At 44.6% G+C, this 23519-nt stretch overlaps 2 protein-coding genes across 5 annotated transcripts in view; both read right to left on the bottom strand.

Moving 5' to 3' along the window:
- GAD1 (glutamate decarboxylase 1) overlaps positions 1–3819 on the bottom strand; it is a 42358-nt gene extending 38539 nt beyond the window's left edge. The window contains 2 exon segments of the mRNA XM_043577016.1: positions 1881–2025; positions 3449–3819. Of these exon segments, the coding sequence (XP_043432951.1) occupies positions 1881–1962 (82 nt within the window). The 5' untranslated portion in view covers positions 1963–2025; positions 3449–3819.
- A 16581-nt stretch (positions 3820–20400) lies between these two features.
- ERICH2 (glutamate rich 2) overlaps positions 20401–23519 on the bottom strand; it is a 37769-nt gene continuing 34650 nt past the window's right edge. For all 4 annotated transcript variants that reach the window (XM_043577012.1, XM_043577013.1, XM_043577014.1 and 1 more), the window contains 2 exons: positions 21242–21313; positions 20401–20598 (listed from right to left, as the gene is read on the bottom strand). In XM_043577012.1, coding sequence (XP_043432947.1) covers positions 20477–20598; positions 21242–21313 — 194 coding nt within the window. In that variant the 3' untranslated portion in view covers positions 20401–20476. The remainder of the gene's footprint in view (positions 20599–21241; positions 21314–23519) is intronic.

The following is a 23519-nucleotide window of genomic DNA, read 5'->3' as shown; positions in this document are numbered from 1 at the left end:
CGGAGCCAGCAGGCGGGTAGAGGGTGTGTCTGCAAGGGAGGGTGAGAGCCGGTAGAGAGCCGGGCAAGCGCTTGCAGCCTAGGATGCCCGCTCCGCAGCTAGGCTGCTGGGGGGCGACTGACGGCGTTCTCAGGACAGGTGCTGCACGCTCTTCCCAGGCAGGGTCCTCGACTATCTTCCTTCTGCCTCGGTGGCTTCCGGGCGCGCCAGGCCAGGTGCGGACTCAGGTCAGCGCCTCCACTGGTTCTCGCCCCCGAGGTTGGGCGTGTGCGTTAGACCGTGGGCTACCGCCGGGGGTAAGGTTAACGGGGGTGGGGTGGGATGCGGGCAGGACTCTGAGGTGGGTGAACACAGCGATCGCCCAGCCCTATCAGGCAACAAAAAAGGGGCGGGAAATGTAGACAGGTCTGGAAAAGAAATCCATCAAGGCCAGACCAACAGACAAAGGCGGGCAGGCCTCGCGTTCCTCCCGGCCTGTTCCGGCCAGCTCGGCCGCCAGTGCCCGGCTCACGTGCCACCAGGGCTGGCGGCTCTCCCGAGCCCCTCTTTGTTGTGTGGGTAATTGTAGCTCGCCTGGGAGGCGGGGAGAGGGAGCTGCAAAGGGAACTGAAACGCAACCTCAGGATTTAAACCCCGGTCTCCGGGGCCAGGAGCCAGTAGCTGCGCCAAAGAATTGGAGAGGGGGCTTGCGGGATAACAATCCCCCACCTTCGTTTATGGGAACAATTGACATTTTCTCAAGCTTATAGAAAGTGCCATAAAAGCGGAGCAATAAGCTCTTCTAACCACACTGCCACTCCTAAGCCCCTCTTATATAGAAATTCTGGGGCTGTTACTACTGGAGCTGATAGATTGGTGTGTGTGGGGGGGGGGGGCGCATATCAATCCAAAATAGGAAAAAAGAAAAACAATTCCCTCATCGCCACGCTTCTACAGAAAGGTAGGAAATACATCTAAATTAAAGACAGATTCTGGAAATGGGCTAAGGAGCACACCGAGCTAGAGGTGGGGAAGCATAAAGCCGCCCCCCCCCTCCCTGCCTTGTATCTGATTCCCCCTTTTTTCTCTCTTCCAAATCTGTCAATTGCTAACAGATCTCCTGCCCCGGAGAAAGGATGGGTGCCCTCTCCTCCGCCCTAGCAAAGCTGCTTGCCCCTTCCTAGTTCCCCACCTCTCTCCATTCAGGTTGCTGCCCGATCCTTGCTTTCTCTTTTCTTTTTTCTTTTTCTTTTTCTTTTTTCTTTTTTTGGTCTGAGATGTAATTAATTGCCTGAAATGTCGAGGCTCGATCTCAAACCGTTTTATGCACCTTTCTCACTCCTGGCTTCTCCCTCACTCGTCAATAGCTCGACGCAAATTTCCAGCAATTAGGGACCCCGAGTTTTCTAAAAGCTGCAATTAACGTCGAAATTTCCGCTGATTATAGACTTCGAGCACAGCGCGGGGGGGGGGGGGGGGGAAGAGAGGAGGGGGGCCGGATCTCCGCTCAACGAGAGCTGGAGACAGAAAACTCTATTCCCGCCGAGGCTACAGTCTCCTCACACCGCCCTCTGCCCTGACCCCAGTCGTCCCACCAAGCGAAGAAACCACACACAACAAAAACAATACTCTCTCTGTCCGTCCCTCCCCCGAAGCGAAGCCCCCAACGATCGCCGCTGCTGGAACCTTGTGTGGTTCCTACTCTCCAGCGCCCCAGAATCTCCTGGCATCCCTGGCAGTCAAACGACCTCTGGCCAGGACCCAGGTCAGGGCCCCATCTCTTTCCAGCCTCCATCATCTCTGCGTTTCCCCCTTCCCTTTCCGTCAGCGCAGCCTCCTCACGTCCCAGCGCCCCCATCTTCCCCGCAGTCTATTTGATAGGAAACTGGGACAGAACCTACTTGTGGGGCGCAGGTTGGTAGTATTGGGGTCCGCTCCCGCATTCGAGGAGGTTGCGGACGAAGAAGGGGTCGAAGACGCCATCAGCTCGGTCGTCCTGGGGCCTCTGCTGTCCGGGGTCCTCGGCCAGTCGCGCGCAGGAACAGGCTGCAAAGAGAAGCGAGAGCAGTGCGGGGAGGGCTTCCGGGGTCCGGCGCGGGAGGCGACAGAGCAGCTGGGGGCGCGGACGCTCCCCAAGAAGTCTGGGCTCGGGATAGAGAGGCGGGAGAAAGGGCACCTAACCGGCTGGGTCGGGGTGCGCCGAGGGGAGGAGGAGACGTGCGCGCGATCTCTGGGACTCTGGCGCGGGCAACGTAGCCCAGGGCTGCTTTCCAGTCTGGCGGCGGAGCGGGGTGACCTGGAGTGCAGCGCAGAGACTAGGGGAGCCCAAGGCCAGTGCAAAACGCGGAGGTGCGGGGGATAGGGGTAGGAGGGCACGGGAGGCTCAATGTGCTATTTTCCAGCCGAGCCACGACCAGCCCCATTGGGCTCTCAGCAGCCTGAGGGCGGGCAGGCGGGGGGAGCGCGCACGGGGCGGGCACGTCTGGTTCGGTGTCTGGTTCCCGTTGTTGTGTCTGGCTAATTCCCTGGAAAGAAGGAAGGTAACTGCTCCGGGGACCGGGGACTTTGGTGAGACAAGGTGAGGGGGAAAAAGAGTCATATTTTTACATTCTCTCTCTGACTTGATCGGGGAAGAACTACAATCACCTTGCACTCCAGACAGCAAGAAAGCAGCGGGTCGGAAACCTTGTCCCACCCCGCTTTGAGCCATCTGGAAGCCTAGGATGAGGCTCGGTCCGGGTTTCTCTGTTCCCTCTCCACCTAACTCTCTGAGGTCCCGGGATTTGTCGCTGTACAAAGCCGGAGATTGAGGGGGGCAAGAAAGGACATTACCGGAGAAACGAACTTGCCCTCTGCGCGCTGAAGGCGGCAGACTAGGATCGGTGCGCGACGCCCCTGTACTGCGCTCGGCGCTGGCGCGATGGCTACCGAAGGCCCCGGGACAGAGTGTGCGGGCCAATCTGGGTAGATCTAAGACTCTGCAGAGTAGCAGCCGCCGGCCACAGCCTTCACAAGCACCCTGGGACCCCACACCTAGCCCTGCGCGCGCACTCAATACAGCAACGCAGACAGCCGGTAGACCGCCGCTTCTGGGGAAGTAACAGGTTACCGCTCCGAGTCGCGCCTTTTGGCTGCCGCTGCCCACGAGCCCTTCGGTGAGACCCGCGCTCACAGCCAGGAAGCGTTGGGGGAAAATCGTTCTCTCTCCACTTCAGCGCAGGTCTCAGCTTCTGGACATCCCTAGGCGTGAATTTCGCTGGTGCGGGATTGGATGAGTGTGAGGGCGGGGGTCACTGCGCCGCGCACCAAGGGAGAGCCAGGAGTGGGGCGGGCGGGACGCGTTCTGCTCGGGAGGGTAGATGGCGGTCGCCGGGAGTGGGGGTTGACCAAGAAACCGTGGGTGAAGAGCACCCAGCTGAAGAGCTGAAGTTGGGCACTGGGAAGTCCAGGCGGCCGCGCGCTTACCCACCTGGGCCAGGCGACAGTAAGCCGGGCGCTCCCGCCGCTCTTCTGCGCAGCGCGCAGCGAACCGTTCGGCTCCGGTCCTGCCACAGGCGTGATCTTCCCGGCGTCACCTCCAGCTGCCTCCTAGCTCCCGCCAGCACCGTCCCGCACGCGAGCGCCAGGAGGAGAAGAGAGCAGTCGGGAGAGGCAGCTGCTAGGCTTTGGGGGAGGCGGGGGCGGAGTGGGGAGGCGGGGACCGGCTAGGCGGGGGAATCACGAGGCCGCTGCTTGCGGGGGCAGCTCGTCGGCAGAGCGGTGGGGCTCCTTTGCAGGTGCCTGATCGCCTCTGGAGCTTTAAAGGGCGATTATAAATCCAGATCACGGTTTGGGGCCCGGAAAAAAAAAAAAGGCCCTATGAGTAATCCAGGCTGTACTCAACGTGCTCTATTTTTTGAAACAGTGTCGGGTAAGACGATGGAAAAGATAATTTCTATGAAGAGTTCTGCCTTGTTGAGTGCTTCTTCATCCCTCTCTCCCTTTTCCTTCCCCTCCCATACTTTTGAGAAGACTAGAGCAGTGGCTTTCTTTCCTCGCTGTCCTCCCGGATCTATGTGACCCGATGACTCTTTCTTGAGTAAAAGGGAGCTCTGGGGTTGCGTCCTCACTGGCTTTCTATTGAACCAGGATTGTCGTAAAAGCAAAGGAGGCAGAGATGAGGGGGGAACACTCAGACCCCCGGAGAGACCCCCCACTCCTTTCCCTTCAGTTTCCTCATCCAGCTCAGAGCCTCCCCAAAGTACCTCAACTGAGTACCGCTACCCACTGCCATCCGCAGAGCAAAGGTCCCGTTTCCCATCCACTGTGCACTCCCTGCTTGCTTTGGTCCCCTTGGTAATGGGGAAAGAAGTCCTCCTGATTGATCACATCTGAAGGTTAATAACACGCACGAGCGCTGCTCTGAGACGAACGGGAAACCCGAGGCCCAGGGGGCGGGGGTGGGGTGGGGAGCAGACAGTCACTCCCTGCCCTGCCCACTCTCCTCACTCCTCTTTCGATTTTGCGCTTTTAAAGGATTTTCCCTTTGCAATATTTAAACATATTTAATGAATTGCCGCGTTGGGAGAAGCCCCTCATAATAAAAAGGCGTTCGCGGAAAAATTTCCACCAGGGGGCGCCAGGCGCTCAGAGACCGCGAGGCCCTGTGTTAGCGGGGTCTTTCCTCCCGGCGGGAGCTAACACCTGGAAGGGCTGTCTGGGTTCTGTTCTTCTGCCTGGTCAAGCCATCCCTCAGCCACCCTCGTCGCTAATGCATGTTCTCCTCTTTCCAATTCCTCAATTTCTTTTTCTTTGGGGCAAAAAAAAAAAAAAAGTTTATCTTTGTGTGTATCTGGATGGTATCGTGTAACCAGTGATTCCTTTATTCGTTTCACAGTGATTTTTCGCCTCCTGTTGGCTTGCAGCAGGCAGGGGTTATTTATGGACAAGTCTGCGGCCTTGCTGGTCCAACCGAAGCCCACACCTTCTCTCTGAATAGTCTTGTCTCCTTTTACCACGACACTGTGGGGATGCAGAAAATCTTACTAATCACCGAAAATTCCATAATAGAGATCGAAGATTCTGCCCTGAGAAGATATAGTCCCATCAGTAAGAGGGTTCGCGCTCTGAGGTTTGAAATCACCATGTTGCCCTTGATACTAAAGAAAATACTGTCGTCCTCTCTCCACCTTGCAATAAAAGCTCGGGCACTTTTTAAGGACACAAAAGCATCCTGAACGGGGGTGGGGGGCGGGGTAGGGCAGTAACCTCAGCTCTGAGCGCCAGAGCTCCAGGCTGGGCAAGGTGGGCGTGCCCAATCAAAGCAGGAAACATCCCTTCAAAACCCGGCACCGCAACACACGAAAAGTGCGGTTTACTCTGAAATGAGGCTGGGAGTTCCACCCACGTCCTCTCCCAGAGCCTCCCTAAAGGAGATGTTGCACCAATCAGAGAGCCCAGTGCCGGTGCTAAATCATTGAGGACGCGCGGAGCAAGTCGACTGTCGGGAGGAGGCAACAAATCCCGATACCCTTCGGGGTCCGCTGTCTCAGAAAGATGCCGGCTCTCCCTGTCTCCTCAACCTTCTCCTAAGACCGGAGATTCTCCGGAAAGGAAGATTCGTTTACTTTCACCTGTGGCTTGAGACTCAGAAATTTCCAACCACTCCTTCTTCTGACCCCATTGTCCAAAACGTTCACCCCTAACGTTTTAGCTAAGGAAATTATCTCGTTGGAAAAAGAAATCTATAAGAGCAGGTATCACAAATTAAAGTTGAGTCCGTGCAATTGCGAGGACATCCCTCTCACTCCTTTATGGAGGGGGAGGGAATGAAGTCTTCTCCTTAACTTAAAAATGTTTAACTAGGGACACCTGGGTGGCTCATTGGGTTAAGCATCTGACTCTTGATTTCAGCTCAGGTCATGATCTCACAGTTCGTGAATTCGACCCCCTCATGGGGGCTCTGTGCTGACAGAGCCTGCTTGGGATCCTATCTCTCCCTCTCGCTCTGCCCCTCCCCCACTTGCTCTCTGTATCGCTATCAAAATAAACAAAAATAAACTTTAAAAAATGTTTAACTAAATATTAGTAATTAGTCATTAAACGAATATTTATTAATCATCTGCCTCGTGAGAGGCACTATTCTCAGGGAGTTTTACACTGTCCCAGCAACTTATATTATCTCTGTACTCATGGAGTTGACATTCCAGGTAGGCAGGGAGAGTAACAGAAGCCCTCCCCCCCAGGCCCCCCCCCCCCCACACCAAGTTGGGGGCTTCATGGTTTGGGTTAGTTGCCGATTATTCCCCATTCCAATCCAGACTCTTGGGCTCTGCGAGGATGTTAAGGAACTAAGGGCCTGAAATTACAGCCAGTTCCAGCACACGAAGTTGGGAGGCAGGGCACGGCTCTTTCAGAACCAAGGACAGCGCACGCAGCTCGGTCCCTTAGGCCTCCCTTTGGTCGGCTTCAGTCACCAGCCCTTGGCCAACCCGCCCCACTCACCCTGCCCGTCTCCCTCCCTGCTGTTAACTGCTGTGTTTTTCCCTTCTTGGAGTGGGGGGTGGGAGAATAGTGTATTTCGCCCTCTCCTCGGTAAGAATTTGTAGTGAGGGTGGTTGTGGTTGTCTTTTGGCTCTTTAGAACATTTGGAATCCATATTTTTGTTTGTTTTGCGCTATTCTTTTTATCTTTTATTACTCCCGGTATGGGTGGTGGGGAGATGCTTTGGACAACGAGGGTGGAAAATAGATATTCTCACAGGGACTCGAACCGGTGATGAGAGGTGGTCCGGAAGGGAGTGGTGTCCGCCCAGCTGTTTCGTTCGCATTTGATGTAAGGTTTAGAGCTTTGAAGAAAGGGGAACACGGCGCCCAGAGGCAGACGGAGTGGGCGAGTGCGAGTCCTCCGTTCTCTCCGGGGTGTTAGGGGTTTCCGAGCCTGCAGCCTCGGCTACTTGATCCTGTCCACTCAGGACAACCTTCCTTTAGGTCAGCGATGGCTGGAACTTGGGAACACGACCCTCCGCCCACAATGCCCTTTCCCAGGGATGTTTAAAGATATTCCTGTTGGATTTGGAGCAGAGCCTTTCAGCAAAAGAAAAAAGGGAAGGGTGGGAGGAGAGTAAGGCGTGGAAGGGCGCCTAAACAGGCTGCGGGTGAGATTTTTATGCGTAAAATATGGTCCACGTCAAGGTGAGTAAATAAGAAACGTCAATCTTTTTTTTTTTTTTTTTTTGACGCATTTAGCATTCTTAGCCTCCAGGAAAGGTAATTTAGAGTCACGGTGTTGGTTCATTTCAGCTGGCTCTTTAGGTCTATTTTAAGTATCTAATTTATGACCAAAAAAGAGGGGAAAAAAATGGCAGTGCTCACCGTTTAAACGTCTGTCTCCCGAGACCAGGGCTGTGAAAAGCGTTGTTAACCTTACACTCGGCTTTTCTTAAGTCGAAGCTAAAAGTCTATTCGGTGTGTTTGTGTACTTTAAAGATAGTTCCCAAATCATTCTGTACTTTCTTTGGGAACCATAGCTAAATAGACACCCCTGCCTCAAAAAAAAAAACCCCACGCCATACTCACTCCTCCGAGGCAGGAAAGGGTTAAAAGGGTGGTGAGGAAGGCAGAATTTCAGCCACAACGCTGGAAAGGACTCCGGAAATTACAGTCTTTTCTCCTATCGGAGAGCGCTGAGTTCCTCAGATAATCGTCAAATGGTCCCTTCCTCCTTGGTATTCAAAAGATGAAATATTCTAATGTTAAAGAAATTAATCAAGGAGGACAGAGTGATTTGTATTTGGGCAAATCGTGTGTAAATCTTAAACTCGATTCCTGCTATTCCAAACACGTAGACAGAAGGACCAGCAGGTGGCGATAGATAACAATTTCTGAGAGGAAACAACGGCTCCACAAGAAAGCAGTTCTTCAAGGAAAACTGCAGGCCCTTCCCACTTCCCATTCATACCCTGCCATATTTCACAAAGCAGAGCTGTTTAAAAGGCTGAGAGATGCTGCCAGAAGTGGCCTGAAACACCTAGGATCTCTATCCCTTTGGTGAAAGAGAAGGAGATGTGAATATCCATTTCTTTCCCATGGAGCTTCACCCCAAAGGTAGCCTGAGGAAAGGAACTCTTTGATATTAGGCAAGGTATTTCACTGCAAAAGTGGAGACCAGGGAAATAACAGATCTGGAATGCAATTCTGATGGAGAGCTCTTAAGATGTATTCACGTTTTCTGCTCTTCTCTCGACAAAAACTAGGACAAATCAGTCCTTTCCCAAAGGAGTGGGACGGAAAGAAAGTTGACTTTCCAAATGAGATGCTTTGGTGAAACAGTATGGAATGGTAGAGTGGGTACAGTAATATTTTATCTATTTCAGTGTAAAAGCCCTTAACTAGTTAAAATAACAGGTATTAGCCTTTATTTTTTTTAGAGGTATGTGCCTGGGACTGTTGTTTATGAGAAGGGTCTGGAAGGTTCTGATGCAGTAATGGAGAATCTGATCATTTAAACTTGTTTCAGATTGGGTTTCTTCCCTAAGCCTGGCCAGGTGCACGGGAGAGAAAAACTGAAAAGTTAATGGGAGGGATTCATGTGAGCTGCTGTAGCTCAGTTCCCTTTATGTCAAGAAACTTTATGTAAGAAACTTACATGTAAGAGCTCACTGGAATGTATTCACAGCCAAGATTCTCACCTATAACATCTGCAAATCAGTACCATGGGTTTCCCCAAAGCAGTTAGTCACCTGGAGCTCATTCTTTCTATCTTACTCTCAGTTACAAGGCTGAGGTCCTGTTTTCTTTGCCTTTGGATAAATCAGGGACCCTTTAGATCTGCACAGCCTGAAATCTCAAGCAATCCCTAAATATGTGGATTAAATGGGTCAACATCTTCTCACTGAGGCTACAGGCACAGTATCTCAACTTCAAAGCCAGGGACAAGCCACATGCAACCCCTGGAACAGCTGAATAGACAATATATCCCTAAAATCTTCAGGCAGCCATCTGGAAGGCACCTAGCAACTGTGGAGTGAGTGTGGGGACTTGTTTTGCATCGATTTTTTTTTTGTTATATCAGGATTCAGAGGAGTTGAAAAGAAAATGTAGAGAAGGAAGAAATAAGTCTTAAAAAGTCAGAGCCCTCTACAAGACCTCAACTAGCCTATGAAGGATCAGCCAGTTTTATTAGTATTTAAACCACTGGTTTAACAGGTTGTAAAATATCTCAATTTAACGAGTTTTACTTTGAGACAACTTTCTGAAAGTATTCTTTTAATTCTGTGTAGTACATGATTTTTAACATTTTTCTTCTTACTGTTTTTCATTGGTGGGTTGCAAGTTAAGAGAAGGCAGCTTTAGAATGATGATGTTGTCTGCTAATTTGTGATTCTGCCTCACCTTTGGTTGAGTTCTTCTGATGCCAGTAGGAAGAAACTGAATTTGGTGCCTGTTATGATGAGGAAGAGATTTTTCTCCTAACACACTGCTCAGTAGTAGACAGGGAACTGTGAAATTTATCATCTTTACAGAGTAATCATTTTCAAGTTATATTTTTTATGGAAAGATATTTAAAATAATTTTTATTAGAGATGAAGATACACTTAGGGACCTGAGAGCATGAAACACAGAGAGCTTTGTTTCAGAGTAGAAGAGGATGCAACTTAAAGTATTATAAAAAGAAGGAAAGAATCTTATGAAAGTTAACCAACTACTTGTTGGAAAGGAATAATTTTCTCTGCTCTTCAAGGTCCTTCTAGCTGGACTAAAAATCAAATTGACATGAGACAGATTAACAGGAGAAAATTAAATTTCATTTTGTACATGTAGGAAATCCACACAGATAGGAAATTCCAAAGACAGGCAGGCAAAAAGAAGAATAATGTCATCCTGAACTAAGGAGAAGAGATTAGGGGTCTGGGACTTCAAAGGGAAGAAATGCAATTCACGGGAAAATGAAAAAGAGTGAACAGTGTTTACCAATAAATGTCTGCTAGGCTACTCAGGAACAATGGGATTTGATCAAATAGGCTTTGTTCGATTCCTCCCTGTCTACCACATCTAGTTCATATTATACTGTAGTTATGTGTGGTGATTGCTTTCTTCCTACCTGAAGTCCTCTATTTAAATTCTTTTTAGGCAGCTGGGGCGCCTGGGTGGCTCAGTCTGTTAAGCAGCTGACTTCAGCTCAGGTCATGATCTCACAGTCTGTGGGTTCGAGCCCCGCATGGGGCTCTGTGCTGACTGCTCAGAGCCTGGAGCCTGTTTCGGATTCTGTGTCTCCCTCTCTCTCTGACCCTCCCCCATTCATGCTCTGTCTCTCTCTGTCTCAAAAATAAATAAACGTTAAAAAAAAAATAAATTCTTTTTAGGCAGTTGATTAGGAGGTTAAGAGCTTTTCTGGAATCTGCTGGTTTTTTTTTTTTTTAATTGCTTTTTAACTCAAAAGAGTTGATTAGGAGGTTAAGAGCTTTTCTGGAATCTGCTGGTTTTTTTTTTTTTTAATTGCTTTTTAACTCAAAAGAATTGTTATGCCAAAATGGCCCATCTTGGGTTGGCCTGCCCTCTGCCCCTACAGTTAAAAGTGTATTTGTACAGTTTTTCAGCAATAGGAGAGCTACATAATCAATTCTAAGCAAACAGGGACTGGGGGTTAGGGGGGAGTATTGGTGATGGATTGCAATTATCCCTATTTAAAGTATACAATTAAGCATAAGCATAAGCAAGTTTGTGAATATAACTGTTCTATGAAGATCAGTAAGTTTCTGTATCAGATGATATTTATTTTTTGAACATAATTACCTACTTATTTACTTATTAGTATTTATCCTCATTAGAAGCTTCTAGCATACCAAAAAGGATACTAAGATGTGTTAAAATGGCTCAGATACAATAGACACTCCACAAATACTGATTTGTTTTGTTTTTTCCTTGTTTTAACTTTTCTGTACCTCAGGTGAGTTTTACCTTAACTCTTTTTAAAAGTTTCTTTCTTTAAAAAAAAACACATTTTTTTCTTTAAGATAATATGTGATTGTTAGAGAAAGTATATGACTTTATGATGAAAAAAAGTGAAATAACCTCATCACTCAAACACAACCATCTTTAGCCTTTTTATTATTTTTTTTCCCAGATTTTCTCCCCACTTCATGGATAGGCTTAAATAAAAAGTTTTTAGTATTGGACAGATATTGTACATCAATGTTCATAGCAACATTATTCACAATAGCCAAAAGGTGGACCCAACCCAAGTGTCTATTAATGGATGAATGGGTAAACAAAATGTGATATATACACACAATGGAATATTACTTAGCCATAACAAGGAACAAAGCATTGATACGTACTATGATACCAGTGAACTTGAAGACATTATGCTAAATGAAATAAGTCACAAAAAGGACAAATATTGTAAAATTCCACTCACATGTGTTACCTAGAATAGTCAAATTCATAGTGATAAAAAAGTAGAGCAAAGTGATAGAAAGTTGCCAGGGGCTGGAGGGAAGGGGAATAGAAGTAATTGTTTAATGGGTATAGGGTTTCAGTCTGAGAAAATGAAATAGTTCTTGAGATGGATGGTGGTGATGATATCACAACAATATGAAATTACTAAATGCTCCTGAACTATACACTTAAAAATGGTTGAAATGGTAGGGGTGCCTGGGTGGCTCTGTCAGTTAAGCATCCGACTTTTGGTTTTGGCTCAGATCATGGTCTCACAGTTCATGAGTTTGAGCCCTTGGTTGGGCTCTGTGCTGACGGTGTGGAGCCTGCTTGGGATTCGCTCTCCCTCTCTCTCTCTCTCTCTCTCTTTCTCTCTCTGTCCCTCCTGTGCTTGTGCTGTCTCTCTCTCAAAATAAATACATAAACTTAAAAAATGGTTAAAATGGTAAATTGTATGTTATGAATATTTCACCACAATAAAAAAGTGATGCATGCCCATGGGGAAAATAAAAAAGGATAAATAAAAAATGTAAATTGAAAAATAAACTCTTCTTACCTACCTCCCCTCCTCAGCTGCACAATACAGAAATTAACCATTCAAACCAGTTTCATGCAGGCATAACTTGGAGAAATTGAGGGCTCAGTTCCAGACCACTGCAATAAAGCAAATATCATAATAAAGCAAGTGAAATGAATTTTTTGGCTTCCCGGTGCATATAAAAGTTATGTTTAGGGGCGCCTGGGTGGCTCAGTCGGTTGAGTGTCCAACTTCAGCTCAGGTCACGATCTCGCAGTCCGTGAGTTCGAGCCCCGTGTCAGGCTCTGGGCTGATGGCTCAGAGCCTGGAGCCTGCTTCCGATTCTGTGTCTCCCTCTTTCTCTGCCCCTCCCCCGTTCATGCTCTTCTCTCTCTGTCTCAAAAATAAATAAATGTTAAAAAAAAAGTTATGTTTACATGATACTGTAGTCTATTGAGTGTTTGTGAGCATTATGTCTAAAAAAAAATCTAAAGCACATACCTTAATTTAAAAACATTTTGTCAAAAAAATGCTATCACCTGAACTTTCAGTGAATCATAATCTTTTTGCTGGTGGAGGTTCCTGCCTGGATGTTGGTTGCTGCTAACTAATGAGGGTTGTGGTTGGTGAAGGCTGGGGTGGCTGTGCCAGTTTCTTAAAATAAAACAACAATGAAATTTGCTGCATCAATTGACTCTTCCTTTCATGGACGACTTCTCCATAGCATGCAATGCTGTTCAATAGCATTTTACCCAAAGCAGAACTTCTTTCAAAACTGAAGTCAATCTTCTCAAGCCCTGTCACTGCTTTGTCAACTAAGTTTATATAATACTCTAAATCCTTGGTTGTCATTTCAATAATCTTCACAGCATCTTCACCAGGAGTAGATTCTATCTCAAGATATCACTTTCTTTGCTCATCCATAAGAAGCAACTCCTCATCTGTCCAAATTTTATGAGATTGTGGCAATGCAGTCACATCTTCAGCCTTCACTTCTAGTTCTAGTCCTCTTGTATTTCCACCACATCTGCAATTACTGCCTCTACTGAGTCTTGAACCCCTCAAAGTCATTCAAAAAAATTTTTGCTGGTGGAGGTTCCTGCCTGGATGTGGGTTGGAATCAACTTCTAACTCCTGTCAATATTAATGTTTTTATCTCTTCTCATGAATCACACATGTTCTTAATGACATCTAGAATGCTGAATCCTTTCCAGAAGGTTTTCAGTTTACTTTGCCCAGATCCATCAGAGAGGAATCATTATCTACGGCAACTATAGTCTTATAAAAATGTATTTCTTATATGATAAGACTTGAAATTTAAAATTCCTCTTTGATCCTTGGGCTGCAGAAAGGATATGTCAGCAGGCATGAAAACAACATTAATCTCATTATACATCTCCATCAGAGCTCTTGGGTAACCCAGCGCATTATCAATGAGCAATAATATTTTGAAAGGATTTTTTTTTCCCTAAGCAGTAGGTTTCAGTAGTAGGCTTAAAATATTCAGCAAGCCATATTGTAAACAGATGTGCTGTCATTCAGGCTTTATTGTTCCATTTATAGAACATAGGCAGAGTAGATTTAGTACAATTCTTAAAAGGCCTTTATTTTTTTCAAGTTTTAATTCAAATTCCAATTAGTTAACATGCAGTGTAACATTAGTTTCAGGTGTAGATTTTAGTGATTCAACACTTACATATAACACCCAGTGCTCATCACAACATGTGCCCTCCTATCCCATCACCTATTTAACCCATTCTCCCACCTACCTCCTCTCTGGTAACCATCAGTTTGTTCTCTATAGATAAGAGTCTGTTTTTTGGTTTTCCTCTTTTATTTCCTCCTATGTTCGTTTTGTTTCTTATATTCCACATATGAGTGAAATCATATGGTATTTGTCTTTCTCTGACTTATTTTGCTTAGCATAATACCCTCTAGCTCCATCCACATCATTGCAAATGACAAGATTTCATTCTTTTTGATGGCTAATACCACATCTTCTTTATCCATTCATCAGTTGACGGTCATTGGGACTCTTTCCACAATTTGGCTATTGTTGATAATGCTGCTATAAACATTAGGGTACATGTATTCAAATCTATATTTTTGTATCCTTTGGGTAAATACCTAGTAGTGCAATTGCTGGGTCATTGGCTAGTTCTATTTTTAACTTTTTGAGGAAACTCCATATGGTTTTCCACAGTGGCTGCACCAGTTTGCATTCCCACCAACAGTGTAAGGGATTTCCCTTTTCTCTGCATCCTTGCCAACTAAGCGCCCTTAGATTTTCAGAATGGTGAATGAGCATTGGCTTCAACTTTAAGTCATTAGCTTCATTACCCTGTATTAAGAGATCAGCCTGTCCTTTGAAACTTTGAAGCCAGGCATTGAGTTCTCTCTAGCTATGAAAGTCCTAGGTGGCATCTTCTTCCAATAGAAGGTTGTTTTGTTTATGTCGAAAATCTGCTTAGTGTAGCCATCTTCATTCATGTCTTAGCCAGATCATCTGGATAACTTGCTGCAGCTTCTACATCAGTACTTGCTGCCTCACCTTACACTTTTATGCTGTGGAGATATATGCTCCTTTTATGCTACTCCTTTCCTTAAACTTCGTGAACCAACTCTGCTAGCTTCCAACTTTTTTCCTGCAGCTTCCACACCTCTCTCAGCCTTCATAGAATTGAAGAGTGTTAAGGCTTTGCTCTGAATTAGGCTTTGACTTAAGGGAATGTTGTGGCTGGTTTGATCTATCCAGACCACTAAAACTTTTCCCCTATCAACAAGGCTGTTGCCTTTCTTATCATTTGTATGTTCACTGAAGTAGCACTTTCAATTTCATTTAAGAACTTTTCCTTTGCGTTCCCAACTTGGCTAACTTGCAAGAGACTTAGCTTCCAGCCTGTCTTTGCTTTCAATGTGCCTTCCTTACTAAGCTTAGTCATTTCTAGCTTTCGATTTTAAGTGAAAGACATGTGACTCTTCTTTTCACTTGAACATTTAGAGGCCAATGTCAGGATATTAATTGGTTTAGTTTCAACATTATTGTATCTCAGGGAATAGGGAGTCCTGAGGACAGGGAGCGAGATAGCAGGGTGGGTTGGTAGAGCACATTTATCGGTTAAGTTCTCTGTCTTATATGGGCATGATTCATGGCACCGCAAAATAATTACAATAGTGATACCAAAAATCACTGACCACAGGTCACTGTAACAAATATAATAATAACGAAATAGTTTTAAATATTGTGAGAATTACCAAAATGGCACCAATTCACTTGTTCACTGCAGGGTTGCCACAAAACTATAATTTGTAAAACATGCAGTATCTGCAAAGTGCAATAAAGCAAAGCACAATAAAATGAGGTATGCGTGTATTTCTATTTTACACATACTGTTAACTGGCACAAAAACCCACCAATTCCCCTTCCTTGGCTTTGAGTGGCCATCCTGAGGGTAAACTAAAGAGTCCAGTTTGGCTTACAGTCTTAGAGGATGTTGTCAGTCATCCTGCTTGCTATCCTGTGGCAGGTACATTGGGTAGGACTCGCTCAGCTGCAAGTTGTAGGAAATCTGAAACAAATAGGCTTAAGTGGTAAGAAAATATATTGTCTTACGTAGGATATTTAGAGATAGGGCAGGCATTAAACCAGCATTGGTCAACTGAGTCAGTTAAAATGCCATTGAGGACTAGGATGTTTTTTGTCTCTGCTCCACTGTCTTTAGTATAAAAACTCCTCATAGCACCAAGATGGCTGCCAGTAGCCATGAGGCTACACACTTTCTTGTCCATTTCTAAGTCCTGCTCTTGTTTTATTAGCTGAGACTGGTAGAATTCTGTGCATGTCTAGTAATAACTAGTAGCAAAGGGATGCTGGTCAAAGGGTACAGAGTTTCAATTATGCAAGATGAATAAACTCTGGAGATCTAATGCACAGCACAGTGATAATAGTTAACAATACTTACTGTATACTTGAAATTTGCTATGATGATAGATTATAAATCTTCTCAACACACACACATTGGTAACTATGTAGAGGTGATGGATATGTTAACAAGCCTGATTGTGGTGATAATTTCACAATATATATAAAATCATCAGGCTGTATACCTTAAAAAATATATAAATATAATTTTTATATGTCAGTGCTGTCTCATAAAAGCTGTTTTAAAAAACCTAATAGCAGGGTGCCTGGGTGGCTCAGTTTGTTGAGCACCCGACTCTTAAATTCAGCTCAGGTCATGATCCCAGGGTCATGGGATTGAGCCCTGTGTTGGGCTCTGTGCTGAGTGTGGCACCTGCTTGGTATTCTCTCTCTCTCTGTCCTTCTCCCCTGCTTGCTCACTCAAACTCTCTCTGAAATAAAACAAAAATATTAAAAAACCTAATAGCAAGGAGGATGGGAGTACCATGATTAGCTTAGACGTATCATCTAGTTGGAATGGACGTAGGAGAAACCAGCCACAATGTCTGCTACAGGCTATCTCCTGGTTCAAAGGGTACATTTTGAACAAGACCATGCAAGCCAATCTCATCTCCCAGTGCTACACTTCACAAGTCCCTCCAAGTTCTGCATACTCCCCATGTCCCATTATAACTCATATCCCATGGCAGCTGGGGAGTTTATTAGGAAAGCCAACCAGAGAGATCTTTGCCCTCCTTAGTCTGGCCTTGGCAGCCTCATCCTCCCTCCCTCCCTCCCTCCCTCCCTCCCTCCTGTGAACTCTCAGTACCTCATGATATAAGACACTTGCCCACAACCCGAAAACATTTCCAATAGATCTAGGCTTTCCTTCACATCTGGCACTAGGAGTTATGTTCAAGGGTTCACCCTTGTCAAACATCAGTATTTTAGGCAAATACCAAAATTATATGTATTTTACATGTCAACCAGAATAAAATTAAAGGAAAAAAAACCCGCACTTCAATGAAAGGGAATGCAGGTTATCACCCCGCTTCATATATAAAGAACTGTAGGATAATTGAAGGCTTTATAAAGACAAATACTGGAGAACAAAGGAGAGGCAACTCTAAGAGGCAACTCTGAGCAGTCCAAACAGAGCCAACTACCACAAACTAAGGTTATGTTACATGCATTTTCTGAGTATTAGGCTTCACTTCACAAACTATCTCCCCTTCTGCAATCTGTTTCTCTCTCCTGACCTCTTAGGGAGGACAGCACAGGGGTGAAGGGTAGGGCAGCATTAGACTGAACCTGAATTGGAATACCTTGCCCTCTTCTCCCTCTTTGTGGCTCTCTCACAAAGAAGGGCAAGCGAGAAGGGCCATTCTGCCAGCAGTGAGTGACCAGAGAATACACCATCAACATTCACAAGTGCATCATCCATGGAACAGGCTTCAAGAGGTGTGCTCCTCAGGCACTCACAGAGATCTGGAAATTTGCCATGAGGGAGATGGTAACTCCGGATACGCTCATTGACACCAGGCTCAACAAAGAGGTCTGGGCCAAAGCAACAGCAAATGTCCTAGAAAGGAGTATACTATATGTGTGTGCAGTTGTCCAGAAAATGCAATGAGGATGAAGATTTACCAAGTAAGTTCTATATACATTAGATACTTATACACCTATCACCACTTTCAAAAACCTACAGTCAGTGTGGATAAGAGCAGACCAGATGGTCAAATAGTTATGAAACCACAACACACACCAAAAAGACCTAGATTTGCCTCTGCTAATTCCCAGGTATGTGCTCTTTAGAAAGTTACTCTCAATTTCTCTAGACCTCAGTTACTTTATATGTAAATGGGGATACTAATATCCACCCCACACAGGTGCTATGAAGACTGAAAACATGAACATATGGAATGCTTAGTACAGTACCTAATGCATAATAGGCTATCGGTACATGTAATTATCATCCTTTCTACTAAACATGCTCATCTTAAACATTTAAAAAATTATATTCCTTTTCCCTTATGTCTTCCAACAATACTTCATCTTCCTTCATAATCAAAGTCCTCGGTTTCCTTTTCCTCATCTCCAGTGCACTCAAGCTCACAGAAATAGGTCTCTCCCCACCCCACTCAACTGACAGTGCTCTCCCTAATGTCATCAACCTCCTCTTTGTTGCTATCCAACACTCTTCTCAGTTCTCATCTTACTTGTCTTCTTTATAACTTTTAGCCAAGCAGATCTTTCCAGACCTTGTAGCCCTCCTGGGTTTCTGTGGTAGTTCTCATCACTTAGGATGCCTTTGGCAGCAGGTTCAAGAAACCTCAATCCAAACCAGTTGAAATGATAAGAAAGCCGTCTCACATAACAGAAAATGCAAACTGAGGGCTGGCTTCCAGAGCAGTTGATTTTGTGGCTGAACATCACCAGAAATCTAGGTGCTTTTTGCTGTAGCATCCACAGCATCAGCTTCATCCTAAGATTTGGCCCTCTCATCATCATAAAGTGGCTGCCAGCAGAAAGTAGGGCAGCGTGCTTCCTGGTTCTTAACCAGAGGAATGGAGACATCTCTCCTCCCAATCATGAAATAAAGTCCTTGATCTTGTTGGGCCAATGTGGGTCACATGTACCCCTTTGGAAGAGTTTGGAACAGTAACGTTCACCAGAGAAATGCCATGTACTGTTGGCTGAGGGTGTCTTTCCTGAGCCCCATGGCTATGTGTGTGGGGAGTGAATATCCGACAGAAGCAGGGCTCTCTTAGCAAAGATGTAGAGGGATAGCTGCTGAGTGGGCAACCAATGGTATCCACTATATTCATTTTCCCGATTTTCCTCCTGGCTGTTCTTGTCTCCTTTGTGCACTTCTCATTCTTGAACTACCTCTTAGGTGTTATCACTTAAGACCATTTTTTAATGTTTATTTTTGAGAAAGACACAGAATGCGAGTGGGTTGGGGCAGAGAGAGTGGGAGGCACAGAATCTGAAGCAGGCTCCAGGCTCCGAGCTGTCAGCACAGAGCTCGACGCAGGGCTCGAACTCACGAGCTGTGAGATCGTGACCTGAGCTGAAGTCAGATGCTCAACCGACTGAGCCACCCAGGCGCCCCCTCATTTAAGACCATTTTATTTTCAGTCCTCTTCTATTCAGACTTCACTTTCCCTGTGAGCCACCACTTCCTTATCTTTGACTACTGTCTCTAAAGAGATACCTCTGTTAGGTGTTATCTAATGGAGTCGAACCAAAGTGTTTGGTCTGTTTGGTCTGTTTCCAACCAAAGTGTTTCTTCCAAGCTCCATACCATGAATTCCAGAAAAATGAATATTTACACAATACTTTCTGTGATAGGCGGAATAATGTCCCCCACCCTAAAAGATGTCTATGTCCCAATCCCCAGAACCCATATGAGGTTACATGGCAAAGGGCAATTAAGTTTATAGATTGTATTAAAATTATCAACTGACTCTAAAATAGGGAAGATTATAGATTATCCTGGATCACCCAGATGGGTCCAATGTAATTGTAAGTGTCATTAAAAGTGGAAGGAAGACGCAAGGTATTGAGAGTTTGGCTCCACTATTCCATATCATTGCTGCCTTGGCATCCATTTTGTGTGGCTAAGCACACTAGCCTCTCCCTCAAGTACGTGCCCTAGATAACAGCCCATGTACTAAATAAGAGCCTGTAGAATCACAAGTGTATGTTCCTGATACAATTTCCCCAGTGCCCCTGGTGATAAAGAGTCTCTCCTGCCTCCCGAGTCTCTCCTGCCTCCCAACTCTTTCCCCTGTGCATCCCTTAGATAAGACCCCCACGGAGCTTACTAAAACCTGATCTTTTTGGTTTGAATTGGCAAATCCAGCCTTAGCCTGAGAACCCCCAAAGCACTCCACTCATGGCCCTAATAAAGGCATGCCCCTGGTCCTGCTGTCCACTCTGTCTGCACCTTGACCTCCTTATGTGGCCCCTCTGATGCATGCCATGTACCTCCTCCAGGACCTGTGAATAATAAACTTCTCATTTTACTTTCCCTTGTGGTCTTTGTGGAAGCATCACGAACCATCTGACACACCAGGGCTCTACTTAACAAATGTTACTTTAACAAAAATCACAACAGAGGGGAGAGAGAATTAGAGAGATGACAATGTGAGAAGATCTCAGCCAGATGTTGCTCGTTTTGAAGATGCAGGAAGAGGCCAGGAGCCAAGGAATGTGTGGAGGCTCTAGAAGCTGGCAAAAGAAAGGAATGAGATTTTCTCCTAGAGCTTCCAGAAAGAGTGCAGCCTTGCTGACATCCTGATTTTGGCTGAGTGAGACTCATTTTGGATTTCTGACCTCCAGAACCGTAAGATGATAAATTTGTGTTGTTTTAACCCAAGCCTCATGGGTTTGTTGGATTAAATGAACTAATGTGTGCACAACAGCACCTGGTACACAATTACAGCTATGTAAATATTTTCAATTACTAATTTCCTCTCTGAGTAACTCACATAGAGGTAAGAACTAAATATCAAGAAGGAGCTCAAACCGATACGGATAAATTAAAAGAACTCTGTGCCAAATAAAGAACAAGACTAAAATGCAGCTTTCTCCCTTATATTTCCATGTATACAGTAATGAAAATACATGAAGATTAAACCATAGCAGCAACCTTCATCACCCGTCTTCGCATTCATCAGAGCTTTCTTCACTTAGCTCCTCACTGCTCTCTCCTTCACTCTCACTGCTACTGTCTTCTTCACTATCTTCATCATCTTCCTCAAGATTTTGAGATTTCTCTGCCATAGAAAGGAAGAAAATTGCTTAAAATGTTCTTGATATTTCTACTCTTTGAAAAATCATAATTCTTCTTGCTTCTCCCTCCACTAAGAAATACCTATCTTTGGAACATGAAGACTGAGCTGAACTTTGTTAACTGTATGTAGGGTCAAAATAGTAGTACAAAGACTATATTCTTACTGGTATAAAGATGTTTATGGATTTAGAGTATATTTAAAACATAGGTCTATAAAGTTTTTTTTTTACTATTGTCAATGTAATTCTTAATTAAATATAATAAGACTAAGTGAGATGTAGGATAATTTAGAGGGTACTAGTTTTCCTTGGAATTGTGGGATAGCTCTTTTAACATGTGTGGCAATTAGCATGTTCTATTCCTTGTGAAGACTGTGTCAGTCCCTGATGCCTGGTACCCAGGGAGCCTGATTTACTCGGGCAGTTCTACCCCACAGAGAAAAGGGAGTCACCCTGACCATCTACAAAGGACAAGTTGGTTTCATTAAACCATCCAAGACAACCAGTTAGCCTTTTCTTAACCACTTTCTGAGGGTGTACTTCACTAATCTCCTGGGATAATAGGTTTTTAAATAGTGACTGCTCATAGTTCTATGAGAAAGAAGGAATTTCAATTTTTAAATTTACCCATCAGCAACATTTCTTCAATAAGTGAGAAAAACTCCTTGGCCTCAGGATTTTCTGGTTCATAGATTAGAACTGAAAATGGACAACAGAATGTGTGTTATTAATCTTCAAAGTGTTTCAGCAAGCACTCCTCAAAATGAGATTGGAACTGTCAATCAGAGTAAGTAAAAATGCACAAAGCAATAAATACCAATTATACCATAGGAATACCAAAGTGTAAATAAAGAAAATGTTCTACTTATCATAGGTGCATTGTAAGAGAAATAATGTTCAATATATTTTCTACCTCTTGTCTAAAAAATGCAATCTCCACCACTATGAGGCTTTCCTCATAGGCCTTGTAGCCAGAGTGTTTCTTGAATATAATCATCCCACAAACAAGGTACATATCCTGCAAAATGTGGAGGCTTTGCTAATGAGAAGACTGTGCCTGGAGGTCTGTTAATCCTGCTTTTCATCTCTCCCACTCAATGTCTACAAGACAGCCTTTCTTAGAGACCTTATCTGAACACAGAACGGAATTTTATTATGATTTTTTTTAATGCAAGCTCTTCCATGGTAGAGATGCCATTTTGAGAAACTCATCTTTCAAAGAGGGAGAACTTATGTTTCTTTTTTCTCTTCATCCTGAAAACTTTTACCCTGCTTTACACCCTAGTCATTGCCTACTTAACAGCATGTGTCACCTTTGACCATATCAGTAGATTTTGGGGGGCTTGGTGGTATGTTACTAATGTTTTAGAGGTTAGAAACATTTTCGACTTTTGTTTCGGAGTTCTTTAGGTTATTTTTTAACCCCAGATCTCTACCTTCTTCCTACCTGCCTTGAGGGATATTCATAATTCTGCATTAGCCATTTAATGTTGTGACTCCTGTGCACTATCTTGATGGCCCCCAGGGGGCGCTAAAACATCAAGTGTGCTATTCTTCTGGCTTAAGAGTAAGACAAAAAAAAAAAAAAAAAAAAAAAAAAAAAAAAAAAAAAAAAAGGGGCGCCTGGGTGGCGCAGTCGGTTAAGCGTCCGACTTCAGCCAGGTCACGATCTCGCGGTCCGGGAGTTCGAGCCCCGCGTCGGGCTCTGGGCTGATGGCTCAGAGCCTGGAGCCTGTTTCCGATTCTGTGTCTCCCTCTCTCTCTGCCCCTCCCCCGTTCATGCTCTGTCTCTCTCTGTCCCAAAAATAAATAAACGTTGAAAAAAAAAAATTAAAAAAAAAAAAAAAAGAGTAAGACAAATAATTGTGGCTGGTTCAGCTAGGCCCCCGTGCTCAGAGAACCTCATCCCATATGGCTTTCATCCTGACACACCAAACCAGTGTCTCTATTTCCTAATATACCAACATAATTTACCATCAGTCTGGGTTAGCATGACTGTGTGCCTGCTTTTAAGGATCCTATAGGTATTTAGACACCTTTTAAGATTTCTAATAAAAGTATCTTGATTCATTTTAAATTGGACTAAAATATACTTATCATTAGCAGTCTAAATATTCTCTGAGCCTTTTCAAGAGCAGAGTTTCTCCAATTTGCCCCTTGGGATACTAGCTAGTTTCTTAAGATATTAATACATATTTTGGAAACTAGGTCAAATGAGGTTACTCAGGTAAAATTTACAGTAGAAGAAATTGCAGGATTTTACAGAACCACTAATATGCTCAGACCATTATGAGAATGTGGCTTCCCCAACTTACTATTCCCATGGAATCCTTTTTGGTTGAACACTTACTAAGAAATCTTGAATACAGTTTAGAAAATTTCATATTGGAATTAGGATCATTTCATGGGATTGGAGTATGAGATCAGCTACTCTCATGGTTTAAAAAAAAAACTGTTGACTTCTACAATTGTCAATTTTCAGAGTGAGGGAAAGGTATCTGCTTTAAAACTTAGCCCACAAATATGCATTCTAGATGATGAATCAAAAAGTCTTTGACAGGCTAGTAGAGTTGGTAAAAACGTAACACATTCAGTTAGTGTCTTGGGAGTTGTTCCCAACCTGAGTCCATAAACAGATTCCAATATGGGCCCTGAAGAAAGACTGTCAGATGTGAATCCTGGTTCCGCCACTGTCTAGTTGGGTCTCCATGGGGGAAATATTTACTATCTCTGTACTTCAGTTCTATTATCTGTAATAATACTATTGGCCACATTAGGCCATTTTGATGAATCAGTGAGATAATGCAGTGAGATAAAACACTCAGTCCAGTCCTTAGTGCACTAAGAACCAAGTAACTGCTGATTATCATTCATTTTCCTGGAATGGTTTTGGACCTAGAGAAAG

This window comes from Prionailurus bengalensis, chromosome C1 (assembly GCF_016509475.1).
Source record: "Prionailurus bengalensis isolate Pbe53 chromosome C1, Fcat_Pben_1.1_paternal_pri, whole genome shotgun sequence".
Lineage (NCBI taxonomy): Eukaryota > Metazoa > Chordata > Mammalia > Carnivora > Felidae > Prionailurus > Prionailurus bengalensis.
The sequence above is the reverse complement of the archived record's forward strand: the minus strand, read 5'-3'. Positions and strand labels throughout refer to the sequence as shown.